General features: G+C 43.6%; 1 protein-coding gene across 1 annotated transcript in view; it reads right to left on the reverse strand.

Moving 5' to 3' along the window:
* LOC126278305 (uncharacterized) overlaps positions 1-20,607 on the reverse strand; it is a 659,154-nt gene that overhangs the window by 313,672 nt on the left and 324,875 nt on the right. Inside the window, exon 2 of the mRNA XM_049978320.1 lies at positions 12,635-12,840. Within this exon, the coding sequence (XP_049834277.1) occupies positions 12,635-12,840 (206 nt within the window). The remainder of the gene's footprint in view (positions 1-12,634; positions 12,841-20,607) is intronic.

Consider the following 20,607-nt stretch of genomic DNA (forward strand, 5'->3'; position numbering starts at 1 on the left):
CCCATACAGGGCTTCACTCCATACAAATACTTTGAGAAACGACTTACTGACACTTTTTTCTCTTCTTCAGAAACGTTTTTCCTTGCCATTGCCTGTCTACATTTTATATCCTCTCCACTTCGACCATCATCAGTTATTTTTCTCTCCAAATAGCAAAACCCCTTTAGTACTTTAAGTCTCCCATTTCCTAATCTAATTCCCTCAGAATCACCCGACTTAATTCGACTACATTCCACTATCCTTGTTTTGCTTTTGTTGATGTACATCTTATACCCTCCTTTCAAAACACTGTCCAATACGTTCAACTTCTCTTGCAAGTCTTTTGCTCTCTCTGACAGAATTACAATGTCTTCGGCGAACCTCGGAGTTTTTATGTTTTCTCCGTGGATTTTAATATCTACTCCGAAATTTTCTTTTGTTTCCTTTATAGCTTGTTCAATATACAGATTGAATAACATCGGGGATAGGCTAGAACCCTGTCTCACTCCCTTCCCAACCACAGCTTCCCTTTCATGCCCCTCGACTCTTATAACTGCCATCTGGTTTCGGTACAAATTGTAAATAATCTTTCGCTCCCTGAATTTTACCCCTGCCACCTTCAGAATTTGAAAGAGAGTGTTGCAGTCAACATTGTCAAAAGCTTTCTCTAACTCTACTAATGATAGAAACAAAGGTTTGCCTTCCTTAATCTATTTTCTAAGACAAGTCGTAAGGTCAGTATTGCCTCGCGTGTTCCAACATTTCTACGGAATCCAAACTGACCTTCCCCGAGGTCGGCTTCTACCAGTTTTTCCATTCGTCTGTCAAGAATTGGAGTTAGTATTTTGCAGCTGTGACTTACTAAACTGATAGTTTGGTAATTTTCACATCTGTCAGTAGCTGCTTTCTTTGGGATTGGAATTATTATATTGTTCTTGATGTCTGAGGGATTTGAATCGATTTAATAATTCACGTGACAAGGGACGGCGGTACGGCGTTCCCCATCGTCATCAGTTCATGAAACATCGTCCACCCTGACGCCATTAGCTCGAGGAAAGCGTGATAAAATTCTATAGGCAATCCGTCGACACCAGGTGACTTACTCAAAGCACATTTGTTGATTATACCGTGGACTTCGTCGCGCGTAACTGGCTCCATCAGCACGTCCGCTTCGTCGCTGGCGAGGGTGCGAGTTACCTGTGGTAACACAAACTCCTCAGCGTGGTTGTTAGCAGTCTTCTCATGGTAGATTGTGCGATAGTGGTCTACAGAGGCGATTTTGGCCTGGCGAGTTGCTGGGCGCGACAAGTGTAGATCTCGGTGGTGAGTCGTCGTCATCGGTGTTTCCTATCGGAGGTGGTAAGATGCATAGTGGGACGTTCTTGTTCCGCCGGATCTTGACGGGTCCGCACCATCGCTCCCTGCAGTCTACGGCGTGTCAACGTTATAATTTGTGCCTTAATCCTGCTGCGTTCACTCTGTGCTTGAGGGGTGGGCGGCTGGGTGTCCAGTTGGCAGAGAACGGTGTAGAAATAGTCGGTAGTGTGCCGGCACCACGCAGGTACTTCCATGTCATACTGCATCAAGGTACATCGAATGGCAGGTTTGGCACATTCCAGCTACTGATTCAACGTTGTGCAGTACATAGGTAAGCAGCGTTCTCAGGTGGCTCACGTCTCGGTGACATGTTGAAGACATTCGGGATCATAAAGATGGGAGGTGTTTAGTTTACGCAGTGCACGACTGCGAGATGCCTCTTCTAATGGGAGGAGAATGATGCAGATGTAGGCACAGTGATCCGAAAAAAGCCAAGGGCTAAAGTTCTGCATCTTGGATTGCAGGTGAGAGTTCTCGAGAGACGGTTATCCTAACAAGGCGGCTCACAGAGGGGCTCGTCTGGTAAGTATGTCCAGGTGCGTCGCCGTGCCGAACTTCCCAAGTGCCGGGAAGCAACAGATCTCGGACATAAAGGAGCAGTTCTTGAGAGGTGTTGTAGGGGGTATTTGATCCTTAGGGTGCAGGACACAATTGAAATCATCCCAGATCAGGTAATGGTCACAGCATCCAAGAAACAAAGGGACGATTGCTTCTGAACAGAAGTGTGCCATGTCGCGTCTGCGGGTGGAGCACGACGGAGCGTAAATGTTGATTATACGCGTCGCCATGACGGTGACGAGGATGCCTCTGGCGGATGGAAGGTGTGTGATATCAGGCATCGGAATGTCTTCTCGGGCGTAGATGGCTACGCCACGTCCCAGGTGGTTACCAGGAGAATGATAAGTGTTACGAGGCGTGTTTTTAAGTAGGTACCGTTCTAACATTAAAAAAAGACGTGCTAAGATATCTCAATAATTTTATTTTCACATGAAGTCCTGCACGTTAATATACTTTTCTACATAATTTCCGTCAATATTGGGTCACCTGTCATAACGTTGTACCAGTTTTTAAATATCCTCGTCATAGACGTCTGCGGCCTGACTTGTTAACCACTGCATCACCACTGTTTTGACTTCGTCATCGTCTTGAAGACGCTGACCGCCCAGGTGTTTCTTCGAGTGCAGGAACAGATGGTAGTCACTGGGCGCAAGATCGGGGTTGTACTGAGGATAATCTAGAGTTTCCCATCGAAACGTGATGAAATTTTTGGTCTGATTCGCCACGGGCAATGTCTTGCAGCAAAACGATGCCATTGCTTAACTTCCATGGACTGCTGCTTTGATTCTGGTGTGACGTAGTTCACCCATGTTTCAATGCCCGTAACAATTTGGCTTAAGAAATCACAACCGTCGTTGTTGTACCGCTCAAGGAAAGTCAATGAACTGTCTAAACGTTTGGTTTTGTCCACATCCGTCAACATTTCCGGTACCCAACGTGCGCACAATTTTCGGTATTTCAAGTGCTCGGTCACAATGCCTTACAACACACATTAGGAAAGTCACCCCGCACGGGGGAAATCGTGAAGCGTCTGTTTTCTCTCACCTTACTGCCCACTTCCTGCACCAAACTTTCAATATTGACCGAAGGAAGCCTACTGCGTTGTTCATCATGCACATTTGTGAGTCCATCTCTAAATGATCTCACCCACTTTCTTACCATTCCAACACTCATAAAGTTTTCTCCCTAAACTGCACAGATCTCACGATAATATCGATCACTTTTAGGCCTTTAGTACTAAGGAATCTTATAACAGCGCGTACTTCAAAGTCGGCGGGACTCACGAGTATCGGAGGCATCTTGAATACTCAGTACCCAACGTAAACAAAGAAGAATGAGTCTGTAACGGCGTCAGTGCGTAGATTAAGGTACAGGGTTTCTTGTAAAAATTAAATAATTGAAACATCTTGGCACGTCGTTTTTTAATTTGAAAACGGTACTTACTTAAAAAAACACACCTCGTATATACCACGACGTCTGTAAATGTGGCCAAGTGTACTTCCTGTAGTAATGCGATGTCTACGACCGATGCCCATATCATTCCACGCAGCAGTTGACGGGGGAGCTAGTTGACGGGGGAGCTAATGGTGTTGATGCGATACTCGCGACTCGGTGGGTTTGTTGTCCTACCCAGCCGTGGAGTGGAACTCCGTCAGCGGAGGGTGAAGAGGGGCGAGGCAACGGCTAGTCATGCCGTACGCCCTCTGACGACGTCATCGGCGACGCAACTAGGCTTCCGTCTGGGGTAACTCCGTCCCCAGCGTGTAGTTCGGGCCTTCGTCGACGTCGTCACTCCACGCCGTTGAACGCGCTGTCGTTGTGATGATCTTACGTTCCACTTCGTTCGGAGAAGCGGAGGAGGTCTCTGCGGCAATGGTGGAGTCCACTGGTTGAGGTGCACCTGGGCGAGCCAGCAGAGTAGCACCGCCGGCGTCGTGTTGTCATTCGTGCAGGCTCTCCGAGGCCTCGTCGGTCCGGACAGCCTCTGGATTTCAGGAGTATGTGATCTGTCTCGTTCCGAGACCATACGGCGCCTCCTCAGGCCCCTTTTAGGTGTCCGTTGTTTGCGTGTTGATCCCGCTGTCGGGAAGGAGTCGCGGCGATCTGCGAGGAAGGCCGTCGCGGGAACGATAACTGAAGGGGCGTCTATGTCATCGTAGGGTGGGTAGAGGGGACGGAGTGCCGTCAGGTTGTGAGCGCGACTCGTCGACCCCGGCGGTATTCGTAGCAGCAGGAAGGGTCCAACGGACGGCTGCCGGTGGGAGGAGAAGAGAGCGCCGATGCGTAGGTGATGGGTAAAACAGACGTCAGAGTCGACTGGCAGTTGGGTGATTAGTCACTGAAGACACTCAGACCTAAAGTGGCTTTCTTTGCAGAACCTGGAACAGGTCTTGGGTTGGCCGTCGTATGTGACGACCGCGCGGCAACCGCTGATTTGCAGGGGGTACTTATGGAATTCCGCCCACCGTTCGACAGTGTGGCCATGCTCAGTGCCATAGGGGCGGAAAGCCGCGATAACTTCTTCTACCAAGGGATCGAACGGGAGTTCGAAAACTCATAGGATACGCATTCCCAAGACTGCCGCACCGACATTTTCGTCCGCGTGCCAAAAGCGTATTCCGCGATTGAAGGCACGAAGTATCACTTCGCACACCGCGTCTTTGACGAATTTGACGTACATCGTACTGTTTACTATGGACAAATGGATGCCCAAGATGTCGGAAGCTGGGATCACAGTAACGTCGCGTAGAAAGCGTTCCACTTGCAAGGTCTTTGGTCGTGTGTAGTTGTTGCTGAATCGTAGTGCTTATTTTCTAAAACGGTTGGCCATGGCTGTACTACACGTAAGTAACGGCCGGAGAAAAGTAACTAGCAGCGAGCGCGCGCGCTCTGCAGGCAAAAAAGAACAGCACGTCCGCACTTCACGGCTGCGAAAGCCGGAATACTGTTTATTAGGCAGGTGCGCTAAGCACTGGGCCATCCGGGACACAGCAGCACAGCAACAGCTCAGACTATCCCGGCGCGCCTGAGGGCCACTCCACATTCCCGCCTACCCACAGTCCCTGTGCACTGATTGCATGTTCACTACTCTGAGATTCCCACAGGCGATAAGAAGTCCACTACTGCCATTAAAATTTGTACACTACGAAAATGACGTGCTACAGACGCGAAATTTAACCGACAGGAAGAAGATGCTGTGATATGCAAATGATTAGCTGTTCAGAGCATTCACACAAGGTTGGAGCCGGTGGCGACATCAGGAAAGTTTCCAACCGATTTCTCATACACAAACAGCAGTTGACCGGCGTTGCCTAGTGAAACGTTGTTGTGCTGCCTCATGTAAGGAGGAGAAATGCGTACCATCAGGTTTCCGACTTTGATAAATGTCGGATTGTAACCTATCACGATTGACATTGATGCTGGCGTTGGTCGAGATCTAATGACTGTTAGCAGAATATGGAATCGGTGGGTTCAGGAACGCCTACTGGATTCCAACGGCCTCGTATGACTAGCAGTCGAGATGACAGGCATCTTATCCACATGGCTGTAACGGATCGTGCAGCCACGTCTCGATCCCTGAGTCAACAGATGGGAACGTTCGCAAGACAAAAATCATCTGCGCGGTTCGACGACGTTTGCAGCAGCATGGGCTATCAACTCAAAGACCATGGCTGCGGTTACCCTTAACGCTGCATCACACACAGGAGAGCCTTCTATGGTGTACTCAACGACGAACCTGGGTGCACGAATGGCAAAACGTCATTTTTTTCGGATGAATTCAGGTTCTGTTTACAGCATCGTGACGGTCGCATCCGTGTTTGGCGACATCGCGGTGAACGCACATTGGGAGTGTGTATTCGTCATCGTCATACTGGCGTATCACCTGACACGAAGGTGTGGGGTGCCACTGGTTACACGTATCGGTCACCTCTTGTTCGTAATGACGACAGTGGACGTTACATTTCAGATACGTTACGACCCGTGGCTCTACCCTCCATTCGATCCCTGTGAAACCCTACATTTCTGCAGGATAATGCACGACCGCATGTTGCAGGTCCTTTCCGGCCTTTCTGGATATAGAAAATGTTCGACTGCTGCCCTGGCCAGCACATTCTCCAGATCTCTCACCAACTGAAAACGTCTGATCAATGGTGGCCGAGCAACTGTTTCGTCACCATACGCCATTCAGTACTCTTGATGAACTATGGTATCGTGTTGAAGCTTCATGGGCAGCTGTACCTGTACACGCCATCCAAGCTCTGTTTGACTTAATGCTCGGGCGTATCAAGGCCGTTATTAAGGCCAGAGGTGGTTGCTCTGGGAACTGATTTCTCAGGCTCTATGCACCCAATCTGCGTGTAAATGTAATCACATGTCAGTTCTAGTATAGTTTATTTGTCCAATGAATACCTGTTTATCATCTGCATTTCTTGTTGGTGTAGCAATTTTAATGGCCAGTAGTGTATTTTTCCATACTCATTGAAGATGTTGGATTCATAGCCCAGCTGGGCGTATCAGTTATATGAATGCGTGATGTCTCTCCTTTCGGACATATGCCAAAGAACAGACACTACGCATTCATGTAATAGCTTGATATGCGGGGCATTCGGATGTGGCAGTGCTCCATATTGGCTCAGATGGTTCAAATGGCTCTGAGCGCTATGGAACTTAACATCTAAGGTCATCAGTCTCCTATAACTCAGAACTACTTAAACCTAAGTAACCAAGGACGTCACACACATCCATGCCAGAGGCAGGATTCTAACCTGCGACCGTAGCAGTCGCGTGGCTCCGGACTGAAGCGCCTAGAACCGCTCGGCCACATCGGCCGGCGCTCGATATTGGACTGCGTGGAAACATAAGAGCAGGCAAACTCGTCTTCATGTTTCCAGTCGACCGCGTCTGACCAACAGGAGGGAGGGTCGTCTTATTCTGGCCAGAGCATATCGAAACCTTTTCACATCTGCGGCTACCGTCGCAGGAACAAATAATGTTTCCCCGTTACATTCTGCGTCATCCACGCCATTGATCGGAGACTAATGGTTGCCGGACTAGGAAATTAGCGTCCGATGCGTAGGGTACACTTAACACCGCAACAAAAACGGCTGCAATTAATGCATTGCAGGGCCCGCAGCGCATTACATGTCACAGCATGATATTTCGTATAAAGAATAATTCAGTTAGCTGGTAAAAGGTTTATTGATTCTGTACAAAGAGAATACATACCCCAAGAAACAATCAACATCCCCTAAAATAAGACTCAATCGAGAAAATCAACCAAAAGACATACCCAGATACGTACTTGCCATCTGCATGGAATTTCGAATAAAACAAATGACACGTTTAAAAAATACGATTGTTAAATTAACATTAAGAACAGCAAACAATTTCAACACAATAATCCTTTCAGGAGAAACCATCTTACGAAATTACTCATATCCAGGACTATATAAAATCACCTACGATATGCGTGACAAATTTTACGTAGAGCAAAGAGGGATAAATGTCACCATCAGATACAAAGAACAGACAAGACATATTAATAGCAACCAATCTCACTTCTTCATACACTTAAAGCCGCAGAATCATATAGCAGTATACATAGAAAGTGCCCTCCTAGTATTACACAAGCTTCCGAAAAGCATCACTATAATTTTTTTAGAAGAATTTAAAATGTACATGCACACGGTTAATCAACCGTAAAATATTGTAAACGAATAGACAGATCTAACACACGAACACCACCTATAAAAAATTATTAGTCTTCTAAAACGATAATGTATATAGCATCAAAACCGAAGGATTACGTATTTAACGACTACAGACGACAATATAATCATGACCTATGATAAATTCGAGTACAAACAAACTTCAGACACACAGCACATACCCAACAGCTATCAAACTTCATGTCAGCTATCAAAATTAAGTTAACTAAATAACGTTTCAAAACAGATAAAGACACCAGAGAACGACAACACAGAGGTACAGTACTTAAGTAAGTCAAGAAATCCTAGATGCAAGTTAAATAGTCAAACATCTCTTACTTAAACTACTACCAAATAGATGATATCTATACTGTTTTTATTAATTGGAGGTTGTACTAGAAAATGACACAAACGCCGAAGTAAGCCTAAGATATAGAATCAATAAAGTTTTCAGCATCTAATTTGAACTATTCCTTACATAAAATGTCATACAAGCGGCTGCATTTGGCGTAGTGCCGTTACTGGGAAGTATGGACTCCTGATAAATGGCGTCACATTGTGTTCAACAATGGATAGCGGTTGTGCACTGCCCCGTACGTTCATCGTCGAGGAGCATAGCGGGGACCCGAGGAGAGCCCCGGGTCTTCCAATCGTTTTGAGGGGCACGTCGGTGTTGCTTCTGTCGTGAAGGTCCGGGGAGCCATCGGGTATGATTCCAGGTCACGGCTGACAGTGGCTGAGTCAGCACCGGAGGTACAACGGTACGTCACGGACATCCTTCGTCCACATGTGTTACTTCTCGTGCGACAGCATAGTGGTGCCATTTGTCAACTGGTCAATGTACGTCCAGGCACGGCGTTGTATTTATAAGAATTGACGAGGCACAGCGTTGGTCAGCATCATCCCCAGATCGGTCCCTCATAGAACTCTCATGTGATCAGATTGGACGTCAACACCGTGCGAGTACAAGTACCCACGATATCGAGGACCATTAAAATCAGTTGAGGGCCAGCTTGCTTCAGGACAGGATAAAACAGATTTCAACACCCTTCCCAACCGAATCATTGCACACGTCCAACCCAGAGAGGGTGCAAAGTCATACTGATAAGTCGGCCCAAACTACCAAATTCTCCGTAAATTTGATTCGAGTTTGATTCCCTAAAATAACGTCATTACATTCCCTCTCAAGTTTCATTATGTTTCCTTCTTCTGTCACTTCACTTTTTTGTCATGCACTATCTTATTATTAAAAAGGGCTCATCAAAAAATACACTAAAATGGACCGTGTGCTATTTTTTACAATTTCTAGCAAATTATATGTGACTTGGCCAACGAAAGTTAAGGTAAATAATCGAGTTCGAGTTTCGTCACATGTTATTAGTATGATAGCTAGTTTTAAATCAGAGCGCACTCTGTTCTAGTACTGATGCTTCATCATTCCTGCATACTACAGGCTGTGGCTGAATGACATCTCTTGACAAGAGTGCGGAACAAGAGTATTGTTCTGAAATTTGAAAATGGCAATACAAGGGCAAAACCTTACGTAAAACAGCAGTTCAACCGATTCTTGATTATTGTTCGCCAGTCTTGGACACCTATCGAGTAGGGCTGAGATAGAGGTTCAGTACAGAGCTTCGTAATTTGTCAAGCGTTGCTTCAGTCAGCTTGAGGTTGCGACAGAGGTGTTCAAAGAACTGAAGTGGGAGGCGTTGCAATAAAGAATTGGTGCGCAGATGACAGCCTTACAGAACTCCTAGATTCCCCATTTCATAATGAGTCAAGCAACTTTGCCTTGATACATATGGCACAACTGGAGGGCCCCGCTTGCTCGTCAGGTGGTGCTAAAGTGACAAGCACTTCAGTTGTTCCGTGCGAGAGGGCACCCACAATATCGAGTGTTGGCCGCAGCAAGCGCCTTGGACGCCGATGAGCAAGCGCACATAGCAACTGGGGCAGCGAGACGAACAAGGCGCCTGGGGCAGCAAAGTGAGAAGGCCGCGCCAGCACAGTGGAGGACTTTTCGCTGCCAGTGGTGCATCGTGCGGGGGAGTGACGGAAGGGGCAGCCCGATGGCAGGTGAGTTTGGAGAAGGGCAACACAACCAACGCGGAACCAGCCGGACGCATGGTTGCTGTTATTTCCTGTTACCTGCAGGAGTCACTTGCTATTATAGGATTCAGGTAGCGCGTATGCCATTGTATTTTGTTGATCGGTACTTAAGACGTGGCCTAGTGAAACTTGTCCTTGTGCTGATACCACTATTGAAGTTGACAACTATGTGATCTGATGATTTTACATATTGGTATTTTTATTCCGCATTGATGAGATGATCATTTGGGTTATTGAACTCTTACTTCTGCAAATCACAATGTATTTCTTTCCCTGTGTACACAGACATTTCTCTGTGAGTCTCGGTTTAATTCAGTGAAAATACTATTCGAATTTCATGCTTTTTTTCTATTTTCGGTTTAAAAACTATAAAATTAATATTTTTAAAATTTTGTTTCGTTTATTCACCTGAAATTACATTAATTGTGAAAGTGTTTTTGTGCAGGTCGTCTTGTTTTTTGTGCGTGTACAAATCCCCTTTGACTATTTCAGATGAGCAATCGAAACAAAATAAAAAAAGACACATGTAAAAGTTCTTAGGCTGCTCCTGGAAGATGAACCATGAACTACGTATAATGTTTTTAAGAAATAAATTGAGGCCACAGAAGATGACACAAAGGTGTCGAAACATGTTTGGGTAAATATAAAAAGAAGCGTATTCTGAAGGACGTGGAGTTAAAAAACCGAAATTTGGTTCCCAAACACAGAACGAACATCGACAGGAGCTTCCATCATCAGTATAATCACTTGATCATATTAGCTGCTAAAATCCGTACTTTACCAATACTATCTTTTATTACCAGGGTCTGTGGACAAATTAAATTCCATAGAGACACGTTCCAAGTTGTAAATTATAAGTGCTTGGAACAGTATTGCCAAGTGAATATGGCGAATTCCTGCAATTAATTGCTAGATGACATGTCACACTGGTTTTTATTTCCAGACAGCTGCTACAAGATATCAGTAGAGTGGTACGAGTGTGTCTTTGTGACTTCATTCAAATGAAACTATTTCGTTTCATCTTGATGTACATATGCAGACTGAAGATACAAATTCCTATTTGCTTCTTCAGTTTGCATATAAATAGATTTGTAAATTTAGTGGTGCATAAGACGTCGCGAGGTGCTGTTCAGACAAGAGATTGCTGGGGTTTGTTAAATCCGAACACACTACTATCGTGCTGTAAGACGAAAAACTCAAGGTAGCTATTTGATTGCATATTTGTGAGTATTTTGCGTAATATGTGTTATTTGATTGTGTAATTAAGAGCAAATATTATTACAGTGAGATCATTATAGGCCTGAATGGGACCTAGTGCAAGCATTGCTTGATGACGTACTTGATGAGGGACCAGTTGATTCTAATAGTGGAGATAACGAAGATACTGTTGTTGTCAGTGATCACAAAACGCCCAAGTAAGAAGGCGGTGAAAATGATAAAGACGAGGTCAGTGGTAGTTATTATTTGGGAAAAAGTAGAACGACTAAATGGAGCAAAGAATTGTACCAGTGAGGAGAAATTAGATGGTGAATCATGAAAATGCTTTTCAGAATAATGAGTGTCTTATTGTACTGTCTATATATATAAAAGGTATTTTGGTAATTGTGATCTCTTTTATTTCAGTAAAATAGCTTCGGGCAGCAAACATTAATTTCAGTCTCGGTGTGCATAAGACGTCGCGACGTGCTGTTCAGACAAGAGATTGCTGGGGTTTGTTAAATCCGAACACACTACTATCGTGCTGTAAGACGAAAAACTCAAGGTAGCTATTTGATTGCATATTTGTGAGTATTTTGCGTAATATGTGTTATTTGATTGTGTAATTAAGAGCAAATATTATTACAGTGAGATCATTATAGGCCTGAATGGGACCTAGTGCAAGCATTGCTTGATGACGTACTTGATGAGGGACCAGTTGATTCTAATAGTGGAGATAACGAAGATACTGTTGTTGTCAGTGATCACAAAACGCCCAAGTAAGAAGGCGGTGAAAATGATAAAGACGAGGTCAGTGGTAGTTATGATTTGGGAAAAAGTAGAACGACTAAATGGAGCAAAGAATTGTACCAGTGAGGAGAAATTAGATGGTGAATCTTGAAAATGCTTTTCAGAATAATGAGTGTCTTATTGTACTGTCTATACATATAAAAGGTATTTTGGTAATTGTGATCTCTTTTATTTCAGTACAATAGCTTCGGGCAGCAAACATTAATTTCAGTACTGTATGAATCGATATTTGTAACTAGCATGTGAATACTAATTAATAAAATAAAATTACGTTTCATTGTTGTCACTACGTATTAATAATATTAGGCTATAGTAATAATTTACAGCTGATTAAACCATTAAATTAGAAGTTAAAATAATCAAAACATGCAAGAAACTACATAGGATGTACTACACCTTGGGTAAGAATTCCACGCCACACCACTGCCGGGTTAAAGTGTCATCTGAGTTTGTTGTTTACAGGCATAGTATTAGCAAGAGTTAAATTATAATGAATTTATGTTCTCACAATTCCGAATCTTTCCAATGTACAGTTCCGACGCCGCTGCACACCTACCAAAACACACTGTTTTCTCCAACATCATCTAATCATCACAACTACAAACTTCGAAAAATTCGAGCCCACATAGAGGGGTACCAACAGTATGTCTCCCAGTTAACAACCAGCGGCTGGTATAGGCAGTGGGAGAATGATACCTGTGCACCGTGTACCCTCCGCCACACATTCTATCCGTCAGAGTACAGAAATAGACGTAGAACCCGAATGGGTCACGAGCTGTCTCTGGCAAAGACAGTCGATATGAACATTCACAAGCTGCGACGTCACCCCCAGTTGTAGCCCCAGCGCCGCAAACAGCTACAAAGGAGTAGGAACTCTGAGCAGATAGAGTACTCACGTCGACGACGACTCCGGGCAGCTGGAAGATCTGCGCCGGCGGCGTGTCCCTGGGCACGAAGCGGTAGAACTCGCGGCCGTCCTTGTACCACTTGACCGAGTAGAGCGACTCGCCCTCCAGGTCGTAGTGGCACTCGAGGCGCGCGTTCTGGTGCAGCACCGTGTGCATCGGGATCCTCACCTCCACCAGCCGCAGGCTCCAGCCCCCTGCAAAGAAAACCACTCACTCGCTGGCGATCCGGCGTGTAACCTCCCCCTTACTAAATGACCTATCCTGCTTGCGATACAAAATATCATCACCGTGGATCGTGTGTATGTGTACAACCGATCTTTGTGACAGAAAAGTCTACTAAAAATAAAACAGGGCTAATTTGGAAAAATGAAAGTTATTTCGTGCATTCACTCACGAACAACACTGGACAGAAAAGGGGTACCACTGATCATGAATCCAAAAGTTACACTAATGCACGAAAACGAAATACTTACGGTCGCCAGCCCAGTAGCGCGATTTGCATCCAAAATCCTGTACAAGATGATGGGAGAGAAAAACATTAATTATTAAACACTGACGTACCAACTAAGGGTTGCCATTTTTTTTGGGAACACTAATTTTAAGTGAGTATGTAATGAAAAAGAAAACTGACAAGCCACATTTACGTTAAGTTTGTCATTAAATTTTGAAAAAGGCAATCGAGTAATGATTTGAAAATATCCACTTAAACTGTATGTTAGTATTCAACTTCGTTACGTGTACAATGACTTTCAGAGACCTCAGCATAACGTCATCAAAGAAATTTAGAGAAAGGTAAGCACTTTTTACTTTGCAGTTACTTAATTTTCAAATTGGATTTCATATTACTGTCTCAACAAGTGAGCCTTTTTTTACTGACTTGAACAGAATTAAATATATTCTACACACAGCCATGTGCTCGAAGCTAAATGTAAAATAAATAACACTTCCGCAAACTTGATTCGTGCATTTTCTTTAGATTTGTATTTTCTCCCTTGTTAGATTCTCAAACTTCTGTTAGTATATACGGAAAAAAGGTTACAAGGACCCTAGTAGGTAAGAATGTCTGGGGACAATGAAGACACAATGAGGACACAATCGCCTTGAATTTAACTGATTGTTATTTAAATACAGTTCATTAATCAAATCACAATCAGTTGTGCTACTGGCCGTTAATACTGTAAGTAGGCTGCTTAGGTTTTTATGTTGGTAACGTCACCTAGCGCTCTGTATGAAACTCACTGACTGTGCTGTGTGCAGTCTGTGGCTGGTTGGCATTGTTGGAATATTCGCCATTGTAGCGTTGGGCAGTTGGATGTGAACAACGCTTAGCGTTGCGCAGTTGGAGGTGAGCCGCCAGCAGTGGTGGATGTGGGGACAGAGATGGCGGAGTTTTGAGAGCGGTTGATCTGGACGTGTGTCCATCAGAGACAGGAAATATATATTGACTTTTGAACACACACACTCACACACACACACACACACACACACACACATATATATATATATATATATATATATATATATATATATATATATATATATATATATATATAATGACTTTTGAACACTATTAACGTAAATACATTGTTTGTTCTCTATCAAAATCTTTCATTTGCTAACTATGCCTATCAGTAGTTAGTGCCTTCAGTACTTAAAACCTTTTATTCAGCTGGCAGTATTGGCCCATGTGTATTGCAGTAGTTAGAGTAACGAAGGTAAGTGATTCGTGAAAGGTAAAGGTTATTGTTAGTCAGGGCCATACTTTTGTACGTATTTTTGAAAGTCAGATTGTGTTACGCTAGAAATATTGTGTGGCAGTTTAAGCACAGTCATCTATAATTCTTTTAAGGGGACGTTTCATATGTCGACCCTTAGCCGAGGATACCTCACTGTAATCTTCTAATTTTTTCTTGTAGTTTGTGTAATTAGTGTAGCTATTGTTTATTGCTAGCGGGTAATTGTAGAGAGAATCTCCTTTGTAGTTGCAGTCTTTCAATGTAGTACAGTAAAATAGTTGTGGCATGCATGTAGATTTGCACCAAGTATTTCGAAGCTGCGCTTGCAATTAACTAGATATTACTTTCAGTGCTATGTTAATGTGTTTTCTCACTTTTGCTCTTCAAATTGTTCTTTTCTGTGTTATCCTGTGAAATATTGTGACAATTATGGCGTGTGAAAAACGTAATACTAAGCTCCAAAGTCAACTGAGAAATGATAGTGAAGACGAAAGCAGTGTGTTACCGCCACCGTGTAACGAATTAACTAATGTTCAACATAGTAATTTGGTAATTGTGCATAGAGAAATGGAGCGGGCGGCAAACAATGGTGTACACAGTGAAACAATTAGTGAACAAGGAAGCATTATCGATCGATCGGTCGGCAACAGCTCGCCTCAGGAATCCGAAATGACAGGACACAATCTTTCAAATACGGTAGATTCAGGTTTTGCGTCCTCACCGTTTTCTCTAATAAGCCAAGACACATTTTCTGCTTTTCAAAATGCGAATATTGCCTGTTCAAATGCACTGCCGAGTAGCACTGAGGAACATGTTTCAGACACCAGTGCATTGTTATTACAATTAATGCAGCAAATGGGAAAAGCTTCAAAAGTTAGACACTATGGAACAAAATCAGAGACAAACACAGCAAAAGCTAAAAAGACTCCATAGAACAAACGCTTGAACAAACACGTGAATATTTAACTGCTGAGTTACTTAAAATCGAATCGAAATGCCAAAAAGTCTGTAATGACGTAAAAACACATATTTGTGAGCATTTTCAACCTATTTCTTCGCGTCATGAAAATGCATTACAGAATCACGAAGCAGCCATAAAAGAACTGCAAACTATTGTTCATGAAAATCACGACACCTTGCAAGCTAAAATTGACTCAGTTGCATCTACCGATTCGGTTACGCGACTTGCAAAAACTCAGGAAAACGTAAAGGACAAAGTAGATAAGATTTCAACACAAATGGACACTCTGAACCTTGGTTCAGAAAAACACACTGAGGAATTCAGTACACTATCGCATAAAGTAGCTGAGCTTTCGGATCAGCTGACTAACGTATCTACAAAGGTAGATGATGATCTGAATAACAAAAGAGCCATAGACTTCACTGACACAGAAGAGTATGAAAAAATTAGAAAACTAAAAAAAAAAATTAAATCAATACACAGTACAAAAGAGAAATCCGGGAAGTACTAGATCAGTTGACACAGATAACACAAGAATTACATATTTCAGAGGACACTCGCGCTCAAATACCGGAAGAGGGACAAAGAAATACGGAACAGCTACAAAATAATATCACAGGGCACTTCAGAAATTATGAAAGAAACCGGCAAGGTACACCCAATATTTGAGATGGAACCGCCGAAACGAAGTAACAATGACCGATATGCGACTCGCCGACGTGTTGATTTTGACTATAAGCTGTTCATTACTACACGTAAACTCAAAACATTTAAGAATTCTGGCAACGACATTCATCCACAAGTGTGGTTCCATCAATTCTCTCATTGTTTTCCTCCGAATTGGTCACTGGAGCACAGGTTAGAATTTATGTGTGGCTACTTAGAGAATGAACCAGCTGTAAGAAAGCGATCAGTCATTCACGATTGTCACAGTGAAGGAGTATTTTATCATGCCTTCCTCTCAGCATATTGGTCTCAAGCTACATAAGACCTAGTAAAACATAGCATGATAACGATGAAACATTTCGAACAATCTGACGCGAAAACAGGAGCACAACAATTACAGGTCACACCCGTCACAATTTCGCGATGAAAGAAATAATAACTGGACACGACAAGGATATTCTTAGAACGTAAATCGTGACCGAAACAGACATCACCTTTACGGCAACCGTTAACAGAGTAGTAATAATTACAGGATAAGATCACCTCTCCGTGGTAATGACTATCACAGAGACAGTTAGAGAAACAGGCAATATGGGAACCAAAATAATTATTATCAAGGGAGACAGAATAACTTCAGACACAACGGTCCATCGTGCAGTTACGATTCTGGGAGAAATCCTCAACCACATGACCGACAAAAAAGAAACTATGTACACTACCGAAAAAAATGACAGACCTGAATTTCATCAGAACGGGCGCGATTAAAACAGGGCAGGTCCCTCTCGACAAGGTGAATTTGTAGAAGTTAGGTCTTCTAATCCTAATATCGACGTGCGCCAACAAAGAGACAGACAATGACTCGAACCGCAGGCAGCTACGTGCGCCGGCTGGCTCAGAGAAAAATAACATAGACGCTAACGTTGAGAAAAATTCAAGTATTCTTTACCGACTTATACCGCATGATAACTGCACTCAAGTTGAAACTCTGAGTACTATGAAGAGTAAAGGATTGCACCACATTTCACATGTAAAACCGTTTATTGAGAGATAACCGTTTTTTTCACTTAGTCTTTGCTATAAAATTTTTCACTTCGCGTTACTAGTAGTCTTTGTCACACTTGGAAACTGTTAACATGCAACTATGTTTTAAAGTTAACTGTCCAGTCAAGAACCTAGGGAACTATTTTATACAAGTAATTCCAAATGCATTGTTATAGTGAACAGAGGACACAGTGTTATTGAGTGTGTATATTCTTGATTGTTAGTTGCACGTAGGTAAATACAATGAAACGTCAACAGATTTCTACCTAAATGTACACCTACAGTGAAGCAATGTCCTTACTTATTATAAGAAAGCAGTTAAATGACAAATATTTACATACAATTAAAAACACATATATATCGGTAGCAGATGCCATGCATCCTCCATTTTCGGTGTTATAGGCTTCACAGTTACTGACAGACAAACACGCACGTATATGGTGTATAATTATTAATAGCGGAAAATCATACAGGAGAAGGTATAGGCTAACAGAAGTTTGAGGCCCGTTTGTAAGTAAACGCAACATGTTTCCCCCGGCTAATTTCGCTTTAAAAATGCTGAATCAGTTGTGGGCAATGTAGAATATTTCTGTTTCAGCTCCTGTAGTTGTGTGAAGTTTCCATAGGAGCCTTTGCTGTACGTAGCGTTGTAACTGAAAAATGGTTCAAATGGCTCTGAGCACTATGCGACTTAACTTCTGTGGTCATCAGTCACCTAGAACGTAGAACTAATTAAACCTAACCAACCTAAGGACATCACACACACTCATGCCCGAGGCAGTTCTAACTGACACCTCAGGCGGAAAACGAGTGCATCGCAAATATTCATAGGCGCTTGCAGAATGTATACATAGACCTGTCATGAAGAAAAGCACGGTGAGCCGTTGGGCGAGGCGCATGTCAACATCATAACAAGGTTGTGCAAACCTGTCCGAGTTTCCGCATGGCAGCCGTCCACAAATACACTACTGGCCATTTAAATTGCTATACCAAGAAGAAATGCAGATGATAAACGGGTATTCATTGGACAAATATATTGTACTAGAACTGACTTGTGATCACATCTTCACGCCATTTGGGTGCATACATCCAGAGAAATCAGTACCCAGAACAACCACCTCTGGCGGTAATAACGGCCTTGATACGCCTGCACATTGAGTCTAACAGAGCTTGGATGGCGTGTACAGGTACAGCTGCCCATGCAGCTTCAACACGATACCACAGTTCATCAGGAGTACTGAATGGCGTATTGTGACGAGCCAGTTGCTCGGCCACCATTGATCAGACGTTTTCAATTGGTGAGAAATCGGAGAATGTGCTGGCCAGGGCAGCAGTCGAACATTTTCTGTATCCAGAAAGGCCCGTACATTACCTGCAACACGCGGTCGCGCATTATCCTGCTGAAATGTAGGGTTTCACAGGTATCGAATGAAGGGTAGAGCCACGGGTCATAACACATCTGACATGTAACGTCCACTATTCAAAGTTCCGCCAATACGAACAAAATGTGACCGAGACGTGTAACCAATGGCTCCCCATACCATTACGCCGCGTGATACGCCACTATGGCGATAACGAATACACGTTTCCAATGTGCGTTCACCGCGATGTCGCCAAACACGGCTGCGACCATCACGATGCTGTAAACAGAACCTGGGTTCATCCGAAAAAATGAAGTTTTGCCATTCGTGCACCCAGGTTCGTCGTTGAGTACACCATCGCAGGCGCTCCTGTCTGTGATGCAGTGTCAAGGGTAACTGAAGCTATGGTCTCCGAGCTGATAGTCCATGCTGCTGCAAACGTCGTCGAACTGTTCGTGCAGATGTTTGTTATCTTGCAAACGTCCCCAGCTGTTGACTCAGGGATCGAAACGTGGCTGCACGATCCGTTACAGCCATGCGGATAAGATGCCTGTCATCTCGACTGCTAGTGATACGAGGCCGTTGGGATTCAGCACGGCGTTCATTGGATCTCGACCGAAACGAGCAGTAATGTCGCGATACGATAAACCGCAATCGCGATAGACTACAACACGACCTTTATCAAAGACGGAAACGTGGTGGTACTGATTTCTCCTACTTACACGAGGCATCACAAGAACGTTTCACCAGGCAACACTGATCAGTTTCTGTTTGTATACGATAAATCGGTTGGAAACTTTCCTCATGTCAGCACGTTGTAGGTGTCGCCACCGGCGCCAACCTTGTGTGTATGCTCTGAAAAGCTAATCATTTTTATATCACAGCATCTTCCTCCTGTCGGTTAAGTTTCGCGTCTGTAGCACTTCATCTTCGTGGTGTAGCAATTAAAATTTCTAGTAGTGTAGCTGTGACTCCTGACTTATTGGAAGGTGCGGAGACTCTCACTCGAGCTGATCGAGGAATAAATAGCAAACATCTCGCTGCAAAACTGAACGTCTCTGTTGGGAGTGGTCACAAAAGTTCACAGGACTGCACTTCCTCATCTATCCTAAAGCGATGATCTCGTATCTTCCGACTTCCATCTGCTCGGGCCAATAAAGTCTGAACCCGGTGGGAAGAAGTATGAGGATGTTGGGGTGGGGGGATGTTATTGATGCAACAAGTCATTGGCTTCCACGTCGAATACTAGTGTGCTACCATATGAGCCTATAGTCTCTCCCACTATGGTGGCGTATGGCTGTCGCACTGAACGGAGATTATTTGCAAAAGTAGGATTTCGTCGCCAGAAGAGTGGCAAATAATAGAGCGTATGGGAATTTTGAATGAAACTAACTTACTCTTAGAAAAATGTTAGTATTACTTATTCAACGCTCGTCGTAAAAATGTCTCAGGAAACAAGGGTCAATAAAGCAGATGTTAGCAACTGAGATAGAGTGAAAGCGAGTCTGCTGACCAAAACATTATGACCATTGTTCAGAACAACATTGAATGATGTGCCGTTGCAGACACGTGACATGAAAAGGAAAATATACAAAGACAGCAGAGACGAATAAGGTATCTTCTAACGATAAAATGGGTCGCGAATGGGGAAATACACCGACACAACAGACTAGAGATAGAGTAGATTATTAGTGCCCCGTGCTTGGGAACGAGAATCTCAGAAATCGCGAAGCCGGTTGCTGCCGCCGGAATGGCCGAGCGGTTCTAGGCGCTTCAGTCGGGAACCGCGCTCCTGTTACGGCCGCAGTTTCGTATCCTGCCTCGGGCGTGGATTTGTGTGATGTCCTTAGGTTAGTCAGGTTTAAGTAGTTCTGAGTCTAGGGGCCAATCCACGAGGCTGACGAAGTGTTCTTGCGTTGTCTGTGTGAGTGGATGATTACTTAATTAAAACAGTATTTGTACTTACATATTAATTCGTTATGCAGTAAGGAACATGATCACAGATATTTACTAAATGCTATTATGTCATTCTCCTTTTGTTCATTGCGCTGTATTCGACAACCTCAACTTAATTTCATATCTCTTGTTACAAGTAAGTGCAGCATTGCATCCACGAATCGATGTATCACAATTTACACGAGACGCTGAACGGTACGAATCGCGCACGAAATTCAGTTGTCAGGACTGCAAGGCAAG

This window comes from Schistocerca gregaria, chromosome 6, assembly GCF_023897955.1.
Source record: "Schistocerca gregaria isolate iqSchGreg1 chromosome 6, iqSchGreg1.2, whole genome shotgun sequence".
Classification (NCBI taxonomy): Eukaryota; Metazoa; Arthropoda; class Insecta; order Orthoptera; family Acrididae; genus Schistocerca; species Schistocerca gregaria.